General features: G+C 38.1%; 1 protein-coding gene across 4 annotated transcripts in view; it reads right to left on the bottom strand.

The window, feature by feature from the left end:
* RELN (reelin) overlaps positions 1–20,150 on the bottom strand; it is a 502,053-nt gene that overhangs the window by 33,641 nt on the left and 448,262 nt on the right. For all 4 annotated transcript variants that reach the window (XM_074340625.1, XM_074340624.1, XM_074340623.1 and 1 more), the window contains exons 46-49: positions 19,365–19,533; positions 6,564–6,704; positions 4,875–5,052; positions 3,053–3,246 (exon numbers count right to left, since the gene is read on the bottom strand). In XM_074340625.1, coding sequence (XP_074196726.1) covers positions 3,053–3,246; positions 4,875–5,052; positions 6,564–6,704; positions 19,365–19,533 — 682 coding nt within the window. The remainder of the gene's footprint in view (positions 1–3,052; positions 3,247–4,874; positions 5,053–6,563; positions 6,705–19,364; positions 19,534–20,150) is intronic.

The raw sequence follows: 20,150 nt of genomic DNA, 5'->3' as shown, positions 1-20,150 counted from the left end.
AATGAGGGAAACAGAATGTAAACAAGTTGGAACACCGACTTACTCTAACTGGTCTTGGACAGGCCTTAGAGGGACGCCACAATTTTCTGCTTGCCTGGACCCCCTCCAGATCTGCAGGCCTAGACTGTACACACAACTGACTTTGGTCTGTCACCTTGGGGTTAATTTCATCTGTTTCCTTCTCCGGCTCCTTGATTTCATTCTACTCCCAGGAATACCCGCAAAACATTATACTAAGAAATGCTGAGTGAGAACCATGGGCTAACAAGCCCAACTGCCATCCCTGACTCAGTCACCAAGGAGACATGGAAAAACATGGCTCCACGCTCCAACATGAACCTTAACCAGCTAGAAATAGGGTCTCAAATATTCCTTAATCACAATTATTCATTGAAACCCAAGGAATATATCAAACTCTTTCAAACTTATATTCACAACTCATAAAGTCTGTGGGGGAAAATAATTTCCTGAGGTTTACTCCCTTCTGCATGACATCTCATCTTTTCATCCGTGCTAATGTACCTCCCATTACTTTCAACCTTTAATCTTCGTATTACCCATAGTGCTCGTGGACAGGGCTACCAAGCCCAAGTTCATCCTGTGAAGAACCCTTAAGCTGAGGTCTCCACTCGCTGACGACCCTTTTAGTTTTTGTCTTTCACATCAAAGAGGTTTTATTATTTTAGTTTTGTTTACATAGTATCTCCTTGTTGATGTTTTATATTCCCTTTTTCTCTCTTTTATGTCTTTCTTGAGGAAGTGACCAGATTAGTAGGCAGTATTCCAGATGGGGACCAATCAAGATCCATACAAAGCTAGGATGTTTTTAGTTGGATTTCTAGTACCTGGATTTTAAATATATATATATATATATATATATATATATATATATATATATATATATCTTTTTATTTTTATTTTTTATTATGTCCATCATTTTGTAGAGCCTTTGGGCCACGACAGCTTAATGGATCTTGGTCGTAGGGAAGGACAGTGGGTATTGTGACTACACTTTACCTGTGTAGTTACTGGCTGGCAGTTTGGAGACCTTGGGTCTTTAGGCAAATAATATTTTCCAAAGTTCATTTCCTTATGCATCTCAATTTTGAAGATCATCTGTGCCCCTCCCCACCCTCTTTTTGTATGCTCACCTTGTAAGATCTTTCTATAATTTACCTCCCTTGATTTAACATGTTTAATTAACATTTTTAAATGTATTAAATGATGTCAGAAATTTGTTCCTGAGGAAATGCACAATCACACTTCTTTACCCAGAGCAATGATCTTTTACCTTTATTTTTCTTTCCTATTTCTAAATTAGTTTCCTTTCTCTGATAAATCCTTGACCACATTTTAAAACCTTTGGAGTGGAAATTTATTTAAGGCTGCTGAAAGTTTAAATAAACTATGACCACTGTTCTCATCTTGGTAAATTTGTTTCCCCTTCGGAAAAGTAAAGTGGATTAGAGAGTTATGTTTTCATCCTACAGAAACATAACCTCTCTCTCCCTGTGTATTACGCTGTTTAAGCATTCAGGAACTCACACTTGAGAGTCTTTATCACTTCCTCCGTAAAGACCAAGACAATGGTTTCCTTGGCCTGTCTATCATCTCCTACCAATAGATGAGCACATGTTGCATCATTACACTGTGTACCACTTAAATTTTATGGCTTTCTTTGATTGGTGTCCAACTTTAATGGAAGCGCAGGATTTAAAACTTTTGCTTGTTGCAGAGATTGCTGGCATTTCCTCAACTGCCACTTTCCCCTTCTTCCTTTATAACAGGAGCCCATCTTTTTAGTGAAGTGAAGAGTTGCCCAGAATAAAGACAATGTGTCCAGACTCCCTCCCATCTGGGTGGGTCTCTGTGACTAAGCTCTGGCTACCTGAATGGGAAGGAAAGTATGGGCAACTGTCAGGAAGTGTCCTTAAAGAGACTTTTTGCCCCTCCTCCCTCCTGTTGGCTGGAATGTGGAGGAGTCAGAGCCGCCCTTTTGGAGCATGAGAGGGAAGTCAGGTATTGAGTGTGGCAGAAGTTCTAGGTAGAAGGAACCTGTGTCTCTTGGGGCTTGTGGACCCAGTACAACAGCCCTGGGCTATTTTATTCTGGATCTAATTTACATAAGAGAGGAAAAACCCTTTTTGCTCAAGTTATTTTGTATCAAGTTATTTTGTTCTGTTACAGATGGACCTAATCTTAACTGATACACTGAATTTAAATGATCATTTACAAGATTCTTTAATTGTTTTTATTTCTCCTAATTTTTAGCCTTGTACCTGGTTTGCCATGTACTGAGGGATTATCTATGTTTCTTTTCGTTTTTTGTGTGTTTACTTATTCTTGACTGGACTGTATTCATTCTTCCTCTGCTCTCCTTTCCTCTATCCTCTGCTCTGCTCTGCTCTCCTCCAACCATCTCCTTTTCTCTTTCTCTTGTCTTACCCTCCTCTTCCTTATTCTCCTCCTCCTACTTCAGTAAACATGCTCTTTTCCTTTTTAACAACCTTTTGGACATTTTTAATTGGTCACATTGATTGCTTTTTGGCCTTTAAGAATACATTTTTTAAAAATGACCCCCACACTGTATTTATCAGGGATTTTTAATAAGGAATTTAAAAATGAGCTTTAGGTTTCTTAAGGATATTTACGTTTTATTGTGTTTATTTTCTAGCCCCCAATTATCTAAAATGGAATGAACTCTATATAATTACTTAATTTTTCTGTTTCCATTTTTCCAAAATGTTGTTGAACTTAATTATCACATTCTTATGAATTTATATAAGTTTTTGTATTGGGTCTATTCATTATTGGCATTGTGATAGTGTATTTTATCTTATTCTGGGATTCAAAAACTAGTTGGTCTTAAAATAAAAACCTAAACCAGCTGTTTATCCACCTCAGAAATCTTATCTTCACGTGAGTCTCAGAGGTATCCTCTACTGATGAGCAAGGTCGGGGTCCCCTTTGGCTCCTCTGCTTGATTACCAGCAGGCCTCACCAAGGATCTTTGCTAATCATCTAGTTATTAGAGAGAAAATAGGATACAAACCCAGGTTTACTGTACTGGTCATAGAAAATTTCCATTAGCAGGTTCCAGGTAATGCCTCCATTGACAGAATATTCCAAGAGAACACCTTGGTTACGGTTGTTTGGTGTAATCAGGCATCCATACATGAAGTAAAATTGGATAAACTCGGCTGTAGTGAGGTTTAGATCCACAGTGACTAACAGTCGGCTACAACCCTGAGGAGAAGCAGCAGAAGGCAACCAAACAGTGATAAGGAATTGTGATCAGGCACATGCGATGTCAGAGGGGTAGGAGATTGGGGGAGGGGGCTATCACTGTGTGAGGGATATAAATGATAAACGTCTAACTATTACATTGTTTTGTACACCTGAAACTAATAAAAATAAATAAATAAATAAATAAATAAATAAATAAATAAATAGGAATTGTGATTGCAGGATGTAGGTTTTATCTGGCTTCCATCCTTTTTCTTTTTCTTTTGTAATATAAGTCACAGAGTATTGTAGTACTGATTTTATCATCTCTCCTGTTACTCTAGCTCCTAGCGTGGCCCCTAGCACACAGCAAGTACTTAGCAAATATTTGCTGAACTTTGAAATTTCAGTATTAGAGTTTACTTACAAAGTGCAATGTATCTAAGAAGATTCTCTTCTATTTTCTTATGGCAAAAACAAAAAGATGAGAGTGGAATTAAAGTAAATGTCCTATGTTTTTATTAAGCTATTTCCAGTTATTCATAGACATTTATTAGATTTTCAGAAAGGCATCAGCTATTAGTAAAATAGCATGTTGAGATGACTATTTTAATATGAAATTTAAAAATGAATGTCTAAAAATTTCCATATACTTTAATTATAATTGGAGATAATAGTTGTAATGCTTTTTATTTAAATGTTTATAGCTGATTTTAATGTCATCTATATTAACTCATTAATGTAGACAGGTAGATATTTCTTAGTTGAACATATGGGAAAACTAGTCCTCTTAGAGTTCCACCTAAGCTAGGAAGAATATTGTGGACAAACACTGCATTCCTATTCAGTGCTGATGGTTACAAAAATCCTATATGCTATATGCCCTGTTGTTTCTCTTGAGTCTAAAACACTGAATATAAATTATGTATTTCACTGGCACGAATGCAAACTCGAAGGTAGGGCATGGTAGGGAAATAAAGAACTGAGAGTGAATTTGTAATTAAAAAAATTAATTGTCTATGATGGGCATTTAATTATGGTATTGGAGAAATTCTATTTTTAAACAAGTCATCTTTTGCAGCAATGCAGAATGAGTATAAAATTTCTGAAAGAAATTTTCTAACATTGCTGCTGTCATTCACAGAATAATCTGCTAAAAATATAGTACCTAGTAATTACTGACAATTATTCTTTTGTAGATAATTTATAGAAAGGATTAATTGTTATTAATAAATTCAGGAAACATTGAAGCTCATTTTCCAGATTTTTTGGCTGCTTAAATCCAAAATCTGTTGCAAGCTCAAGAGTTTTCCATTAGAGCATCATCCAGAATGAAGACCTTCACACACTGCAAACACTCTGTCCCAGAATGGAAATTCTTTGAAGCCCTTTTTAAATATGTACTTAAATATGCCTTATGCTGACACTACCATGCAGAATTAAATAGTCTCAACTGATTTGCAATAGGAAAGTGTTGGAAATAATTAGTATTTTCTAATATGTGTAAAGTTGCAAGTTCAAGTCAGGGTTGTGCGCTTAGGGTTTCTAACTCTGCTACTTGCTCTGCCAATTAAACTTCAAAGCAGTGTCAAGTATTTGTGGGGAACTCAGAGGATGCAGAAAAGAATAACTAGCAGCCCAACACTCACCCCGCTGAAATGGAGAGCCATTCCTGAAGCCACAGCTCCACACACGGTACTTAATTTCCCTCCATTCACAGTCAGCCAGTTCTGGTTGGATGGAGCTCGATTGAAGTTGTCTTTGAGTTGAGTTGGAAGGGAGGTCTCGGGCTCGTCACAGTACAGGCCACCCCACTGCTCGTCACAGCTGGTTGTGGAGAAAGAGACAGGAAAAGTCAACATCAAACAAAGCCCCCACATGTGTGTTCTCAAATAGCGAGGCCAACTCTTTTTCCCAGCCCATGATGATGAAAGGTTACTTAGCTTCACAGACCTTGTCAGAATTCACCTGTGCTCCTTAACAGTGCTTTAGGTTAGAAGTAAGCTGTGAATTAACTGTCGCTTGGCTTTCCTAAAGTACCAACATGAACTTACAGTCAGAGAGCAAGAAGTAACTTTAAAGAATTTACGGAAGCCCTGTCTCTACACGACAGAGCTCTGGATGGCTGATAAACAATTGCAGTTGTCAACCTAAACTGTAGGCCCTAGTGATTTACAAAATTGGTCTTTTTAATAGAGGCTTTGGGCCAACTGGGAATCTAAGAGGCCATGTTCCAAACAGCAGAAGGTACTTGGGATTGCATCCTCCATCTTTGACCAACGCACTGACTTCCCTGTTCAATGTGGGAGGAAATACCATGTTTCCCGGAAAATAAGACCTAGCCAGACTATCAGCTCTAATGCGTCTTTTGGAACAAAAATTAATATAAGACCCGGTCTTATATCATATTATATTATATTACATTATACCTGGTCTTAAATTATATTAAAATAAGACCGGATCTTATATTAAAATAAGACTGAGTCTTATATTAATTTTTGCTCCAAAAGACGCATTATAGCTGACGGTCTGGCTAGGTCTTATTTTCGGGGAAACATGGTATGAACATAGAACTGAGAGGCTCAGCAGTCTCAGAGATCATTGTGGATATGGGCTAGAATTAGTAATCAAAGGCAAGACTTTCCAGGTATGTGGACATTAGTGGAGAAGGGACTATGAATTTCCTGTCAGCATCTTCATTCATACAATGTCATCGAATAGCCTGTAGTACGCAAAACACACACACACACACACACACACACACACACACACACACACACTCTCTCTCACACATTCACATATGCACACACACCTTATTTAGAGCTTTCCAAAGATGCCAAGGCTCTCTAAGAGTAAAATACTAGGCATCTCCATCAAATATGCCTGGTAAATTGATCAGACATCTATATACTTTCTTGTGTAAACAACACAGGAATAACAATTAAACCACAAGTAATGCATAGCATTACATATATTCAGGCCTAAGTGAGAAAAATGCTTATGATGCATTATTTTTGGTCAGAACATACTGAACTCCTGACCCTCTCCTATTGTCTTTTTCAAGGTTCTGGTGTACCACAGAAACACAGAAGGGAATAAAAAGCAGTCAGTTATAATTCAGCATTCACCTGACAAGATGGCTATTGTTCAGTTCCTAATCTCTAGCAAGAATGAAGATACAATAGCCATACTACATAGTTGGCTCAGTATCAGATTTTAGGAAAAATGTGTAACTTCAAATAGCTTGGGAGTGATTCAAACACCAGTTTCAGAAAAATCTCCTGGCTGTAATGTGAGTCAGGAATTTTCTACAGAAGGAAGAAAACAAATCTACGTACACACAGTTTCCTTGGATGCACCTTCCGTGGCCACTGCACATGTCTATGCAGCCATCCCCGATATAGACATTATCTATTGCCCACGTCTGCTGCTTGTCAAAAGGAGCTGGTTGATGCCAACGGAAACGAGTGGCTTGGGACCTTCGAAGAAAAAGAAAATTGTAAAGAAGGAAGTGGTGAAAAAGAATTGTGTTCTGGAATGTTTGAACAAGTGAATGGAGGAGTGTAACACAAATGCACGGACATCACCACTCCTATTCTGAAAAGAGCATTTGTTATTGCAATATTCTATGCAAAAATCTGATTAACAAAACCAAACCAAACTGCAGTAGCCTGAGAATATATTTTGGGCCTATGATCTTTCTGAACTTTGTAAAAACAGACTAAAACAGAAACTAAAACTAATCCTAAAGCCAGTAGACTCGGCAACAGTGAGCACTGAATTGTGTGTGGGAGCCATTGGGGAGTGACACCAGGGCTGCTGCCAACTTATATTTGCAAATTAGGAAAAGATGCCTAACCTTGAGCAGCCACAGCCCCTCTGCATTTCACTTGGGAGGCAGGGCATAGGTGAGATTTCAACTCCTACTTGCTCCCTAAGGCCAGACACTTGTGCAGTGGGCCTACTGCTACACCTCACACAGCATTTGTGGGGAATTCACAATGAAAGGCTTAAGAAGACAGTAGGAGTATAAATCAGAGGGATCAATGATCTATATAATGACAGAGAAAAGAGAGAGGGTTATAAATAAGACTAGACTTATTTTACACTGATATAAATGCAATATAAATAAAACCAAAACAGAGATTCTTCCATTCCAGAAGTAGAAATGTATTTGCTCATTTGCACAGTTTTGGGGAGTATCTTGTTCAGAAACACAAACTTATGTTTTTAGAGACACTAGATGGCAGTAAAATCCAAACAATGCCTGAGGCTCAAGTGAGTTTGAATATTCAAAGACTCATAGAGGAAATAATTAGCCAAAGCAAATTTTTGTTTTATTGCTTCATATACTTTTGCCATTAAAAGACTGTTAGTCACTTGATTGAGAGATATGTTTTAGGCAGAACAAAAGACCAAACAACAGCAAGGAGTTCATATTTTCTAATTGAAAATTTTATATTAAGTTTAGAAAATAGAAAAGAAACAGATGAAAACTAAAATTTTCACCCTGAAAATAAACAGCTCAGTTTGATATTTGTTTATTGAGCATCTGTGTACTAACTGATTTCTCTATAACCCTTTTTGCTCCCTGGCCCCCATATGTTCCTCCGAGCAGAGATATGTCTACCTATTATCCTCCTATCACTTCCTATCACATTTAACTTCAACCCCAAACTCCTCCTTGGCCCACGAGGCTGTGCCTGGGCTGGGCCCTCTCTTCTCCTCCCAATCCTGGCTACTCACTTCTGGGCTCGGCTCCTTCTCTCAGTTCCCAAAGCTCACCAAACCCCCACCTTCTGCCTGCGTCTTTCCTGGCTCTGCCTGGTTAATTCCTGTGTGTCCTTCAGGTCTCAGAGGAAATGCCACGTCCTCAGAGAGAAAGTTTCTTTCCGATCTCTTTAAAAATTGTATTTTTTCCATAGAAAACTATTCTTTTCCTTTTATAGTGCTTATAATTGTAGTCATATATTTATTTGCATATATATTCTTAACAGTCTATCTCCTCCTCAGAAGAGTAAGTTATAAGGGGGCAGAGTTAATCCCTTTTGTTCCACATTATACACTAAGTGTATAACGCCTAGCGCTTAGTAGGTGCTCTGTAGGTGCAGGGAGTTGGTATCCAGGGGGCACCATTCTCACAATAAGTTATGTGAAGATGGCCCCCTGGGGTTGTGCAGCTCAGTGGCTCTGCTGATCAGTTGATTTTTAATGACTAAGTTTACTAATAGCTATGCCTGTCACACACAGTAACATCTTTATAACATAGTGGAATGTCGTATTTCCATAGTACACCATTGCTTGGATTCTGATAACAAGTCAGACTTATACATTTCTTCTGTCTTTCTTTAGACCATAAGCTTCTGAAGGGCAGGGAATATCTCTGTAATTCCTTCAGGGGATATTGTTTTGTATCTTCAGTGCTTATAAATAGGCAAGTAATAAAATTTCCTTCTTTCCCTAATGTTTTATACAAGTTCCATCAAAACCTTTCTCCTCTTATATTAAAAGTGCCTATTTATGTGTAATTTCCTTTGTTATGTTCTTATTTATCATTATATTGTTGGTGACACCTATTGATTGGGCTTCCTAAACATTTACTGAAAAAATATTAAATTAACAGCAAGAAAGACGTCCAGGAAGAATCAAATAAGAGACATGTTACAGGTTGGGTAGGCAGGGACTGGGGGTCAGCTGAGGAAGGGGCAGTGATTTGAAGGCAGTTGGGAGGTGGCATGGACTGCTTAGCAGGGGGTGGTTTTCTAATCATTGGTGGGGTTGAATCACAGTCCATGCAGCCACTTAACAGAGAGATTGTACAGAAAGTTTAATAGCCAGATGCATTGTTGGGGTTGATAGCTTTCATGGGGACTTCTAATCATGCTATTTTCAGTTAGTACAACTCTGTGGCATTTCATAGAAAAGGAAACAGTGGAAAACGATGTGTAGAATGTATTAAAACTGGAGTTGGCCAATAAGAGTAAATATAAATAAAGACTCTGATCTGTACTCTGGTACTAGTAAGTTCTATGTCCCTGGAGAGTAATTTAACATATACAAAGGGTGCCAAAAAATGTATACACGTTTTAAGAAAGGAAAACTGTATTCAAATTGTAATACTCAATATATACCGATAACAAAAGATGAATACAAGTCATGTTTGACTCCTGCAAATACAAGAGGTGCTCAAAGTGGTTACCATCAACGTCCAGACACTTCTGATTACGGCAAACTTCTGCTTGAGCAATGTTGACTAAAGTGTCCACTTGTATATATATTTTTGGCACCCCTGGTATAATGAGGGGATTAAATTAGATGATTTTTTTTAAGGCCCTGTCTCAAATGTGATGATTTTATATCCCTGTGAATAATTACACTTAGTAATTACATACCCATAAAACAGGAGTACATGCACTGTCCAATACTGTTTTATAAGTAAAGGAAACACTTTCACTAAGTCGATGAAATGGAATAGAAATTAAAAATGAAAGTCTGGAAGTTGAATTGCCAGGATTTCTTATTTCCAAGCCTGTCACAGCTTTACTAAGTAAAGGGGCCACATCAGTTACGTTTATATGCTAGCACTTCCCCATCTGTAAAACTAGGAAAATGTTACTTCCCGCCCCACATGGGTGTTGTGAAAAGTAATTAGGTCGTGTTTACCACGACCTACAATTATCTTGGTGAAGTCCCTTGGCAGGTGCACCACTTATCCAGAAGCTTCCTTATAATGATGGCCACCACCAGCTGATGCTGCTTGGAGTTGGGAGGAACATGGCCCCAGAACAGATTTCTCCTTTTTCCATATCCTTGAAATGTCTTCCCTTGCTTCTTTCCTGAATTTATATCATTTCCTCTGCATCTACAGCATGTAGCAAATGCTCCTAAGCATTGTTTAATAATTAAATATCCATTGGCAAGCAGTTAAAAAATGTCCCTGTCAATAGTATGGTTTCCATCACTGTTCTCCGCGGGAATCTTTCCCCGAACTGCCTCCACACCTTTTAATAGATTTTGATACACATTTCAGAGTCTGTATCTGCTCTGTTCTTCAGGACAGCTCGATCTATGATGTTCGTGTCATTATCATCATCAGGAGAAAAAGCTCCTTGATAGGAACCATACATAATTTTTTTTAACTTTTTCACTTTTCCCTGATGTTTCTTTCACTCTTAAAGACATACATAAAAAATTTAGGACTAGAAAACTGCCAAACTCTCCCACTCTACCAATGAAGAAGGTGAGGCCTAGTGCTCTCAGTCGCACTGATTCACTCACAAAACTGAGACAAGGCAAGGATCTCTTGGTTCATTACTACTCTGAGTTCTCATTCAGCAAATTGTTCAAAACTCTATCTCAGTCTCTGCAAAATAATCCTACACCTACCATAAGCCCTGAATATGAACAGTTGTTCAGCAACAGAAGGCTGTGTGTATTGTGGCTGCATGTACACCCGTGTCAATTTATCTTGACTTCTACAAGTCAGTGCCATAGCTGAAGCACCTGGCTCTCTGTGTAGAGTTAGAGGCTTTGCGATGTCTGTCTCATTTCAAAATGTGCCCTATATTTGCCTTATCCAAGTTCCTGCCTTTTTATTTGGCATAAAATTTCCTCCATTAGTCTCTTTCTTTCTGTTAGACAAAAGTAGAGAATATTCCAAAGAAGATACATAAATGATAAATGCATGGAAAGATGCTCAACATCATTAGTCATTAGAGAAATTCAAACCAAAACCACAATGAGATACAACCTCATACCCACTAGGATGGCTATGATAAAAAAGACAGCAATGACAAGTGTTGGCAAGGATGTGGAGAAATCGGACCCCGAATATACTGCTGGTGGGAATGTAAAATGGTGTAGCTGCTGTCAGTTTCTCAAATATTGAACAGAGTTACCATATGATCCAGTGATTCCACTCCCAGGCATATACCTGGACAGAAGTACAGGTCAGCTCAATTGAACAGAAGGTCACAGCCCGCGACCTACAGACAAGAGCCTCAGAAAAAGCAGGCTCTAGAAAGGAAGCATGGTCCTGCTCTGGGGGAGACCCTCAGGAAGAAGACACTAGGCTATGAACAAAAGAAGGCAGTCACACTTTGAGGTGGAAATGAGAGGATGACTCTTAGAAACTGTTTTGTACAGTTGACTCATTTCACAGATGTTGGGACTGCCAGTCAAGGAGGGGGCTTCTCCAGCTTCTTAAACAGAATCCAGAACCCATCTCCTGACTTAGCACGCCACTGTGAGAGGGGACGTGTTCCTGAGAAAGCTGGTTGCTGAGGAGGTCAGACAGAGGCTGGAAGACCACAGATTTGGCTGCTAGTGGGGGCATTGCATTTAGGCATCCCTGATTCTTTGGTAGAAAATTATCTTGGTGATTGTAATTAACACTTAATCAGTAGGACACTAAAGGACTGTAACATTTTGAGAATTTTAGGTAACATTGACCTGACCATGAAAGAATGTATACTGTCACTTAATTTTCCTTTCTCCTAAATGTCTTATAATACACTGAGGGCTGTAAACTGGCATGAGAGGAGAAAGTGTTTGGACTACAGGTTATGGCCCCAAATAAATGTGATAAAGGTGAGGAACTTCATAGGATGATCTAGATCCTTCGTGATATCTCTCTGGACCTAGGGTGGAAAGCACATTAGCAATAGAAGTTACTGAAACGAGCCACCCCACATGGCCTGTCTTCCTTCCTTAATGGAGAACTTTAGTACAATCCTGGTTCGGCCACTGACTGTGTGTTTGTGGGGAAAATCAAATAACCTTGTATCTTAGTCCTCATTATGGAAGGCAGGCAGGGGGACCTTGAGGTTAAAGGAGACTCAGGAGACTTGTCATTCCAATTATATTGTATCCAAATTTGAAAAAAACTATGCTTTATGAGGCAAACAGGGATATTTGAATACCGAATACTGAGTAAATATTGAATAAGAAATTATCATTAAACCTTAAGTGTAATAATGATATCCCAGTTACGTTTTTTAAAAAGTCCTTTCATAGAGATATATAGTAAAATATTTACAGTTAAAATGATATGATGTCTAGGATTTGATTCAAAATAAGATGGGGTGGGAGTGAGTAATACTATTGATGATACACAGTTGGCCATGAGCTGGTAATTGTTGAAGGTGTGTGATGATTATATGGAAATATAGTATACTAGTGTCTTTAATTTTGTATGTTTGGCTTTTAAATACATAAATGTGAGCCAAAAATAATCTTTGGTCTTCAGACTAACTGTACAATTTTCACCCGAGGATCACAATAAAAGAAAATGGCTATCTTTTTTTTTTTTTTGGTAAAATAAGGTTTTATTATTTTTACTGATAATTATAATCAGAAATGATAATAAAAACTACAGTGTCCTGAGTAAGTCCACTGAGGGCATCATATATACTGGCCTAGCCTTCAAATAAAAGGAATTTCCTGTAACTTACAGAATATATTCTAAACGGAGAATTACTTATATTTAATTGCTAAAACAATCTTATGACTCCATACATAGCAATATGCACAAAGTACAGCCAAATCTAAAATTCTCTGAGAAAACTTTGGCAACAAGGTTTACAACTGATAAAGCTTAGAGGAAATGCTGACTTTCTGGAAATCATTTTATTATCTGTTGTAGTGGAAATGGAAATAGATTTAATTTGTTTTAACATAGTGCTAAAATAATATTAATATATTCAGTGTGAGAAAATTAGTGGTACCATTGCTTGCACTGGACAAAATTAGTTTATGCTCTATAGTCTTCTCACACCAGCAGAAATTGGGTAAAGTCATAGCAGAGCCGCAGTGCTCAAAGTATCATAATGACGCATGAGCAGGTGGATATGTAAGAGGAATCCAAGGCTTCCCTGACTAGACTGAAAAATTATAACAAGATGTTCAGTAATATAAATGCTTCCAAAAAGTCTTTCAAAAGGTACTATTAAGTTGGAAGTAACAATGGAGAGAAATAAAGACCAGGGCAAGTTTAAAGAATCTCTCCTTTAAAAAATAAACTTGTAATTCCTTTGACTATTTGTCCGTGATGAACTCAGTAAATGCTATGCCTAGTTATTTGATTTTCTTTGAATAAGATCTTTTCTTTGACTGCGGTTATAGTAGGTGGAAATATTGAAAAACTATCCTTCCTCACTAAATTTGTTTACCTGCAAAAAGTTATAGCCTCCAGCATCCCCATTCATCATCCCCATTGCTCCACAGTCTGCATGCCCTTTCCTGTGCTTCTCACCTTTCCTTGAAACTTCCTACAAACATTAAGTGGCTTCCATGCTGTGGCTAAAGCCACCTGGCTTCCAAAGAGTTGCAGTTAATCTTTAAAGACTGTGGTATCAGCTAGGTCATTAGGGCTAGCAGACGGGAATGGATCACCTTCAACTGAGAACTGAAATAGCCAAGTCACACCTGAGCCTTCCAGAGGCCGCTCCCCCCACCCGCCCTTCTCAGTGGATTTGAGTTACCTGCCCTTCCATTGACTCACCCTGGTTCTCAGGTGGCATTTCAAGAACCCATGCCACTTGAGCCACCTGTTATTTTTAGTGTGGGGTTAGTAAAAAGAAGGAGGCAAATTCAGATTAGGGGCTATGAAATTGATTTTGGCATCTTCCTATTTTCTTTTTCAGCCTCTCTCATGAACTCCTGGCATTCTCCCTTCCTATTTCTCCTAGCATCATATCTCTTAGGGAAGCAATAAAGATGTAATACTAATATAGTGGTTAAGCCCAGGTGCTCAGACAAGCTGCATGTATTTCCAGTATCTTACTGAAACTGTTCTTTTGAAGGTCACAGACTATTTCCTTATTGAAAAAAAAAAATCTAGTGAATTTATTGTGAAACTTTTTTCTTTGTGATTCTCCGAAGCTTTTGTCACTGATGACCACCTCTCCCTGCTTGATACTCTCCTCTCTCTTGGCTTTTGGATACCATGTTATTCTGATTCTTCTTCTACCCGCTTGACTGTATCCTCCTGATTCCTTTAATAGTTATTTCTACTCATTCTGCTATTATATTTAGGGATTCTTTCTTTTCCTTTTAAATGCACTCGTATGGAGAGCTGATGCAATTTTACGGCATTGCCTGTCACCTCAATGCTCATGCCTGCAAAGTTTATTATCTTTCCTTGTTTCTGATCTTCAGACCTCTGTCAAACAGATATTTCCAGCCATCGTATTTAATTCAGCACCCAGCGATTAAATTTGCCATATTGTCCCTCCTGGAATCAATTTTAACTCTCTTCACCCTTCTTCTCACTACTTTATCAGGCTTCAAATTTTAGAGTCATCTCTTGATGTGTGCAATGGAGAAGAAGTTGTTACTGGGTGTTATCAGTTCTTTATTTGAAATGTCTTGTAATATCTGCTTCCTTCCCTTCATGGTATCTGTAGTCTAGACCCTTGTTACTTCACGGCCTGTCATTATTATAAAGCCTTTCCCACTTTCCTCTTACTTGGGTCTCTCTGTTCTCCCAATTTTTTTTTTCTTGAATATTCTCAGCTCAAAATCCATCTTCAGTTCCAGCATAGTTTGCTTTGCTTCACACTTGCCATGAATTAACTCAACTCTACTAACAAACAACTTTCCAGAGCTTCCAGACATGAGCCCTCTGGTTTTACCAGCAACTCCTGTGCTCCTGCCAGGCTCATGAGCCCTGTTCATGTTGTTCCCCTCTTTTAGAATGTTCTCCTTAACCACCTAATTCTTAGCCATTCTTTGAGGCCAGGGCCCATCTCTTCCAGGAAACCCTCTCCATCTCTGGCATTCAACACTGTCTCTCATCTCTTATTATCTACAGCATTTCTAGACCATTCCTTAGTGAAGCTCTAAATTACATAGAGCAGGTAATCTTTTTACGTGGTTTATTGGGTCTACTTCTCATTTCCCCAATCATTTTGTAACCTACTCCAGGGCTGGAAACTAACACAGTGTCCCACCCCATGGGCTCACTCTCCTGAAGCTCATCTAGGAAGACTTCTTCATCTGACTGAACAAGTGTGATTATGTGGTTAACTTATAAAAGTAGAGACGATTTACATTTTAATAAATGTTTGCAATGTTCCAAACACTTCAAAGAGTACTTACTCAATTTTTATATGGTAAAAGTATCTCATTTTTCAGATAGGGAAACTGAAGCTTAGGGACATGAAATGACTTGCTCACAGGGTCCACCAAAGCACAATGCTTTCCATTCCTTTTGTTTTTTTCAGTTTTACAGGAAGATCTAACGTAACCAGTGTATATGGGGAGGAATGCACACTATGATCCCATCTACCCCAATTTATTTAGGTTTTAATATAACAACATCTGGAGCAGAGTGTGATATATCTTGTGTTTAGTCTGTGTTCCCTTCCCATTGAGAAGCACCAGCATCCATTCAGTTTTGCATTTCAGAAACCAGGGAGTCATCTTCAGCATTGCACTTCCCCTCACTCTCCCACGCCCATTTCATCAAGCTCAGTCAAGTTCATGGCTTCCATTTCTTTTGAACTTCTCCACTCTCTTCATGTCTGCTGCACCTTAGTTCAAGCTACTAGCACTTACGGCCTAAGAATCTCCTTATATCTACTCTTATCCTCCCCGATTTGTTCTCCAGTTAGAATAAGCTTTTCTGAATGCGAATCTGATCATGTCTCCCTATTCCCAAGCACTTTAGCAGGCTTTACATTGTTCACTTAACAAATCTTTAGTACAATCTACAATGCTCTTCATGGTCTGACACCATTTCCCACCTCATCCACACTCTCTCTTTCTCTGTCTGATCCATTCTTTCAGTATCTCAAATATCCTGCTTCCTCCTACTATAGGCTGTTATCCTTGCATAGAACATCTTCCTGTAGTTAACCCCTATCCATCCTTCATATCTTACCTCAATTATCCTTTCTCAAGAAAGCATTCCTTGTCTTCCTTGACCAAGGCCAATCTGCTTGGTCAATGTCTTAGCATCATGCAACTGTCCTCCATCACTTACCACAGCTGAATTTTATATTTACTTCTGTGCTTATTGGTGATTTCTCCTTCCCACTGGACTAACAGCTCTTGAGGCAGGACTAAGTTCAGCTCCTCACATAGAACTAGCACATAATTAAACACTTCAAAAATATCTGTTTAATGAATGACCAAATAGATGAATACTCAGTCCTGATGACTACTGGCCATTTTAGATTGGTAAATGGTTTGGTGTCAATTTGTGGACAAGCAACCTCAGTTGACTTACTACCACTGTACCAATAAGACTGGGATCCTAGCCTGTGGTCATGAGATGAATGAGTGAGTGGAGAGCTCTACAATTGGCACATTGCCACAGCCACTCTTAACCCCTACCCAGCACATGGCTTTAAGTTGTCAGCATCATGTTTATTTACAGTGAAGATTTACAAACTAAAATTCTCAATTCTGTCCTGGTGGACAACATACAAACACTGCTGTCTCAACACTTGGCAGATGTTGATGCAGTAAGTTCAATTCAAAATAAGGGAACACAATATTTAAAAAGTAACTGTATGGATATGTTAACCTGTGTTTACAAAAAAGTGTTCTGAGCCTGGCACATTGTTCTACTGATGTTTGGCATGTGACAGATGAGCAGTGGGTCTGGCTTGGGCTCCATGCATACACGTTTCTTTCTGAGTTATCCAAAGAGTCTTGTTATAAGACAGTGTTGACCTTAAAACCATTGTACAATGTGAACTTTGAGGGCAGTATATAAATAAACTTCCTATATTCAATACAATAGCAAGAAGAAACGAGTGCTCATCAGATTCTTCAAGTATCATTTGAAAGGGTCAAAATTCTTGTGGCTATGTGTAAGAGACAATTAAAAGATAGATTAAAAGATGAGGAATAATTACTTTTCTTGAGTAAAAGACTCAAGGGGATAATGACTAGCTGGAGTAAATCTTAGAAAGTCGTTTATTTGCAAAATGCTACCAAGTAGCTGGGTAATAATTCACAGAAAGCCTAAAGACTTAAAAGACTGCTGCCTTAATGGAGGTTTTTTTTTTTCTTTTTTCTGTTTTACTTATTAAGATCGCCTTAATAATTCATGCATGGTGATACCTTTAATGAGCAACAAAATCTCACGTATCTCATTTAAACTTGGCAACTCTACTGACAGTTAATATAGTCTCATAGCTGTGAGCCAGCAATTGTAGAGCAGCCCTAGGCTGTTAGTAACTGAAACCATCCCATTTTTGATAATCCCAAGAAAAGTTATGCCCTAGATGAATGGTTGAATTCTATGGTGATTTTCTAGGGAGATTTATCCATTCTTCATTTGTGGGGAGGAGAGAGAACAGTAACGAGCCCACACTATAACTCCTGTTCCACACGCCGTATTGGTAGCTTTGCTTCTTGTGTAAAGGCAGTAAGTGATTACTATTTCCTTGGAGGGAACAAGAATTCCTATAAAATTTTCAAAAGTTCCCTATGATTAGTACCTACTTAGGTGGTGAAAAGAGAGTCGTGTAACACTATCCCCTAGGCAGGGTGAATTCTCTGCTTTACTCAAACAGGAGTGCAAGCATACAGATAATTAAGTACACCTAACTTCTTTACCAGCATTTATGACGTAATTTTATTAAGCCACCATCATTTCTGATAGACACAATGAACGAAGCATTTACAATTGTTTTTCATATGAAAGAATGCTCCGGGCTGATAATTCTCAAGATACTGTTGAAAATAAAATTTCAAAACCAGAAACTAATTTTAATACACATTTATGGTAGTAAATACCCCATTTATATGACACCACTCACTGATATACAGTAGTCTGACTGACCGAAAGTAGATTCCATTTCAATCTATTTTGTATGCAATGTGCCTGTTTTAAATTTCAGACTTGTTCTTGGCATAGTGAATTAAGTTGGAAAAGCTCACTGATGCAGCCACTGTTTTCTTGCATATGCCATTCTTTCAATTAGAGTTAAAAATCGCAAAAGCCTGGATTTTGGGAAAACACAGAACCATGTCACCACAAAAACTGGTTTCTAGTTTACTTATTAAGATCGCCTTAATAATTCATGCATGGTGATACCTTTAATGAGCAACAAAATCTCACGTATCTCATTTAAACTTGGCAACTCTACTGACAGTTAATATAGTCTCATAGCTGTGAGCCAGCAATTGTAGAGCAGCCCTAGGCTGTTAGTAACTGAAACCATCCCATTTTTGATAATCCCAAGAAAAGTTATGCCCTAGATGAATGGTTGAATTCTATGGTGATTTTCTAGGGAGATTTATCCATTCTTCATTTGTGGGGAGGAGAGAGAACAGTAACGAGCCCACACTATAACTCCTGTTCCACACGCCGTATTGGTAGCTTTGCTTCTTGTGTAAGGGCAGTAAGTGATTACTATTTCCTTGGAGGGAACAAGAATTCCTATAAAATTTTCAAAAGTTCCCTATGATTAGTACCTACTTAGGTGGTGAAAAGGGAGTCGTGTAACACTATCCCCGAGGCAGGGTGAATTCTCTGCTTTACTCAAACAGGAGTGCAAACATACAGATAATTAAGTACACATAACTTCTTTACCAGCATTTATGACGTAATTTTATTAAGCCACCATCATTTCTGATAGACACAATGAACGAAGCATTTACAATTGTTTTTCATATGAAAGAATGCTCCGGGCTGATAATTCTCAAGATACTGTTGAAAATAAAATTTCAAAACCTGAAACTAATTTTAATACACATTTATGGTAGTAAATACCCCATTTATATGACACCACTCACTGCTATACAGTAGTCTGACTGACCGAAAGTAGATTCCATTTCAATCTATTTTGTATGCAATGTGCCTGTTTTAAATTTCAGACTTGTTCTTGGCATAGTGAATTAAGTTGGAAAAGCTCACTGATGCAGCCACTGTTTTCTTGCATATGCCATTCTTTCAATTAGAGTTAAAAATCGCAAAAGCCTGGATTTTGGGAAAACACAGAACCATGTCACCACAAAAACTGGTTTCTAGTTTACTTATTAAGATCGCCTTAATAATTCATCATGGCGGCACCATCAACCACTAACAAAATCTCACCTCTCTCATTTAAACTTGCTGTGCTGAAATCTGCCGCGCCAAATTCTACCACATTCTGGTTCACTACGTGCAGAAGCATCCATACCTGGTATAAGGGGGGAGCGGCAGGGTGATTCTGGTCCACTTGTTGAAAGTGTCTGACACCAGGATCCGTTGCAGGTGGTAGTGACTGCATTCGACATTGGTAGGCAGACAGTCCCTTACCAGTGGGTGCCACGATAATCCCAGATCGACAGAGTATTCCAGTTCAATAGCTGAAAGAGGAAGCGTTATTCTGAATAGCAATTCATGTCTGCAGACCCAGGAACTACAATTACTTAGGTTTTCACTTCAGTCAGATGTCAATTTGATTTTTCCTCCATCTTTATGTTTTCTAGTTTGAGCTGTTTCCTTGTTTGATTGTTTCCTTTGTACCTTACTAGTTAGTATTTTTAACTTTCTGTATTGAAATACTTTTTCTTTTAAGGGGCTATAATCAAATGAAACATAAATAAATTTTACTGAATCACTCCTTCTAGAGAAACTTTTAGGATGACCATAACAAACTATTGCTTGATATAGCTAAAGTGGTAGTCATAATAGTTATAATCTACATATATATTTAGGGTTTAATCTAACAGTTATGGAAATATATTACATAACATATTATATATACATACGTATGTATATATATATATATATACACACACACATTTATTTAGTGGCTAACACACAAATATAGGATATATTAACTATACATTTTAATGATTACTTTTTAAATAGTTAAAAATAATTGAACAGGCTTTTCCAAATTTGACCATTCTCTAGGGATCCTGAGAAATGAATGCTAATGTTGCTCGTGGTGTCGGTGAAACTTCTCAGAAATTGCAAA

This window comes from Rhinolophus sinicus, linkage group LG09 (assembly GCF_036562045.2).
Source record: "Rhinolophus sinicus isolate RSC01 linkage group LG09, ASM3656204v1, whole genome shotgun sequence".
NCBI lineage: Eukaryota > Metazoa > Chordata > Mammalia > Chiroptera > Rhinolophidae > Rhinolophus > Rhinolophus sinicus.
This window is presented reverse-complemented; position numbering and strand designations above follow the sequence as displayed.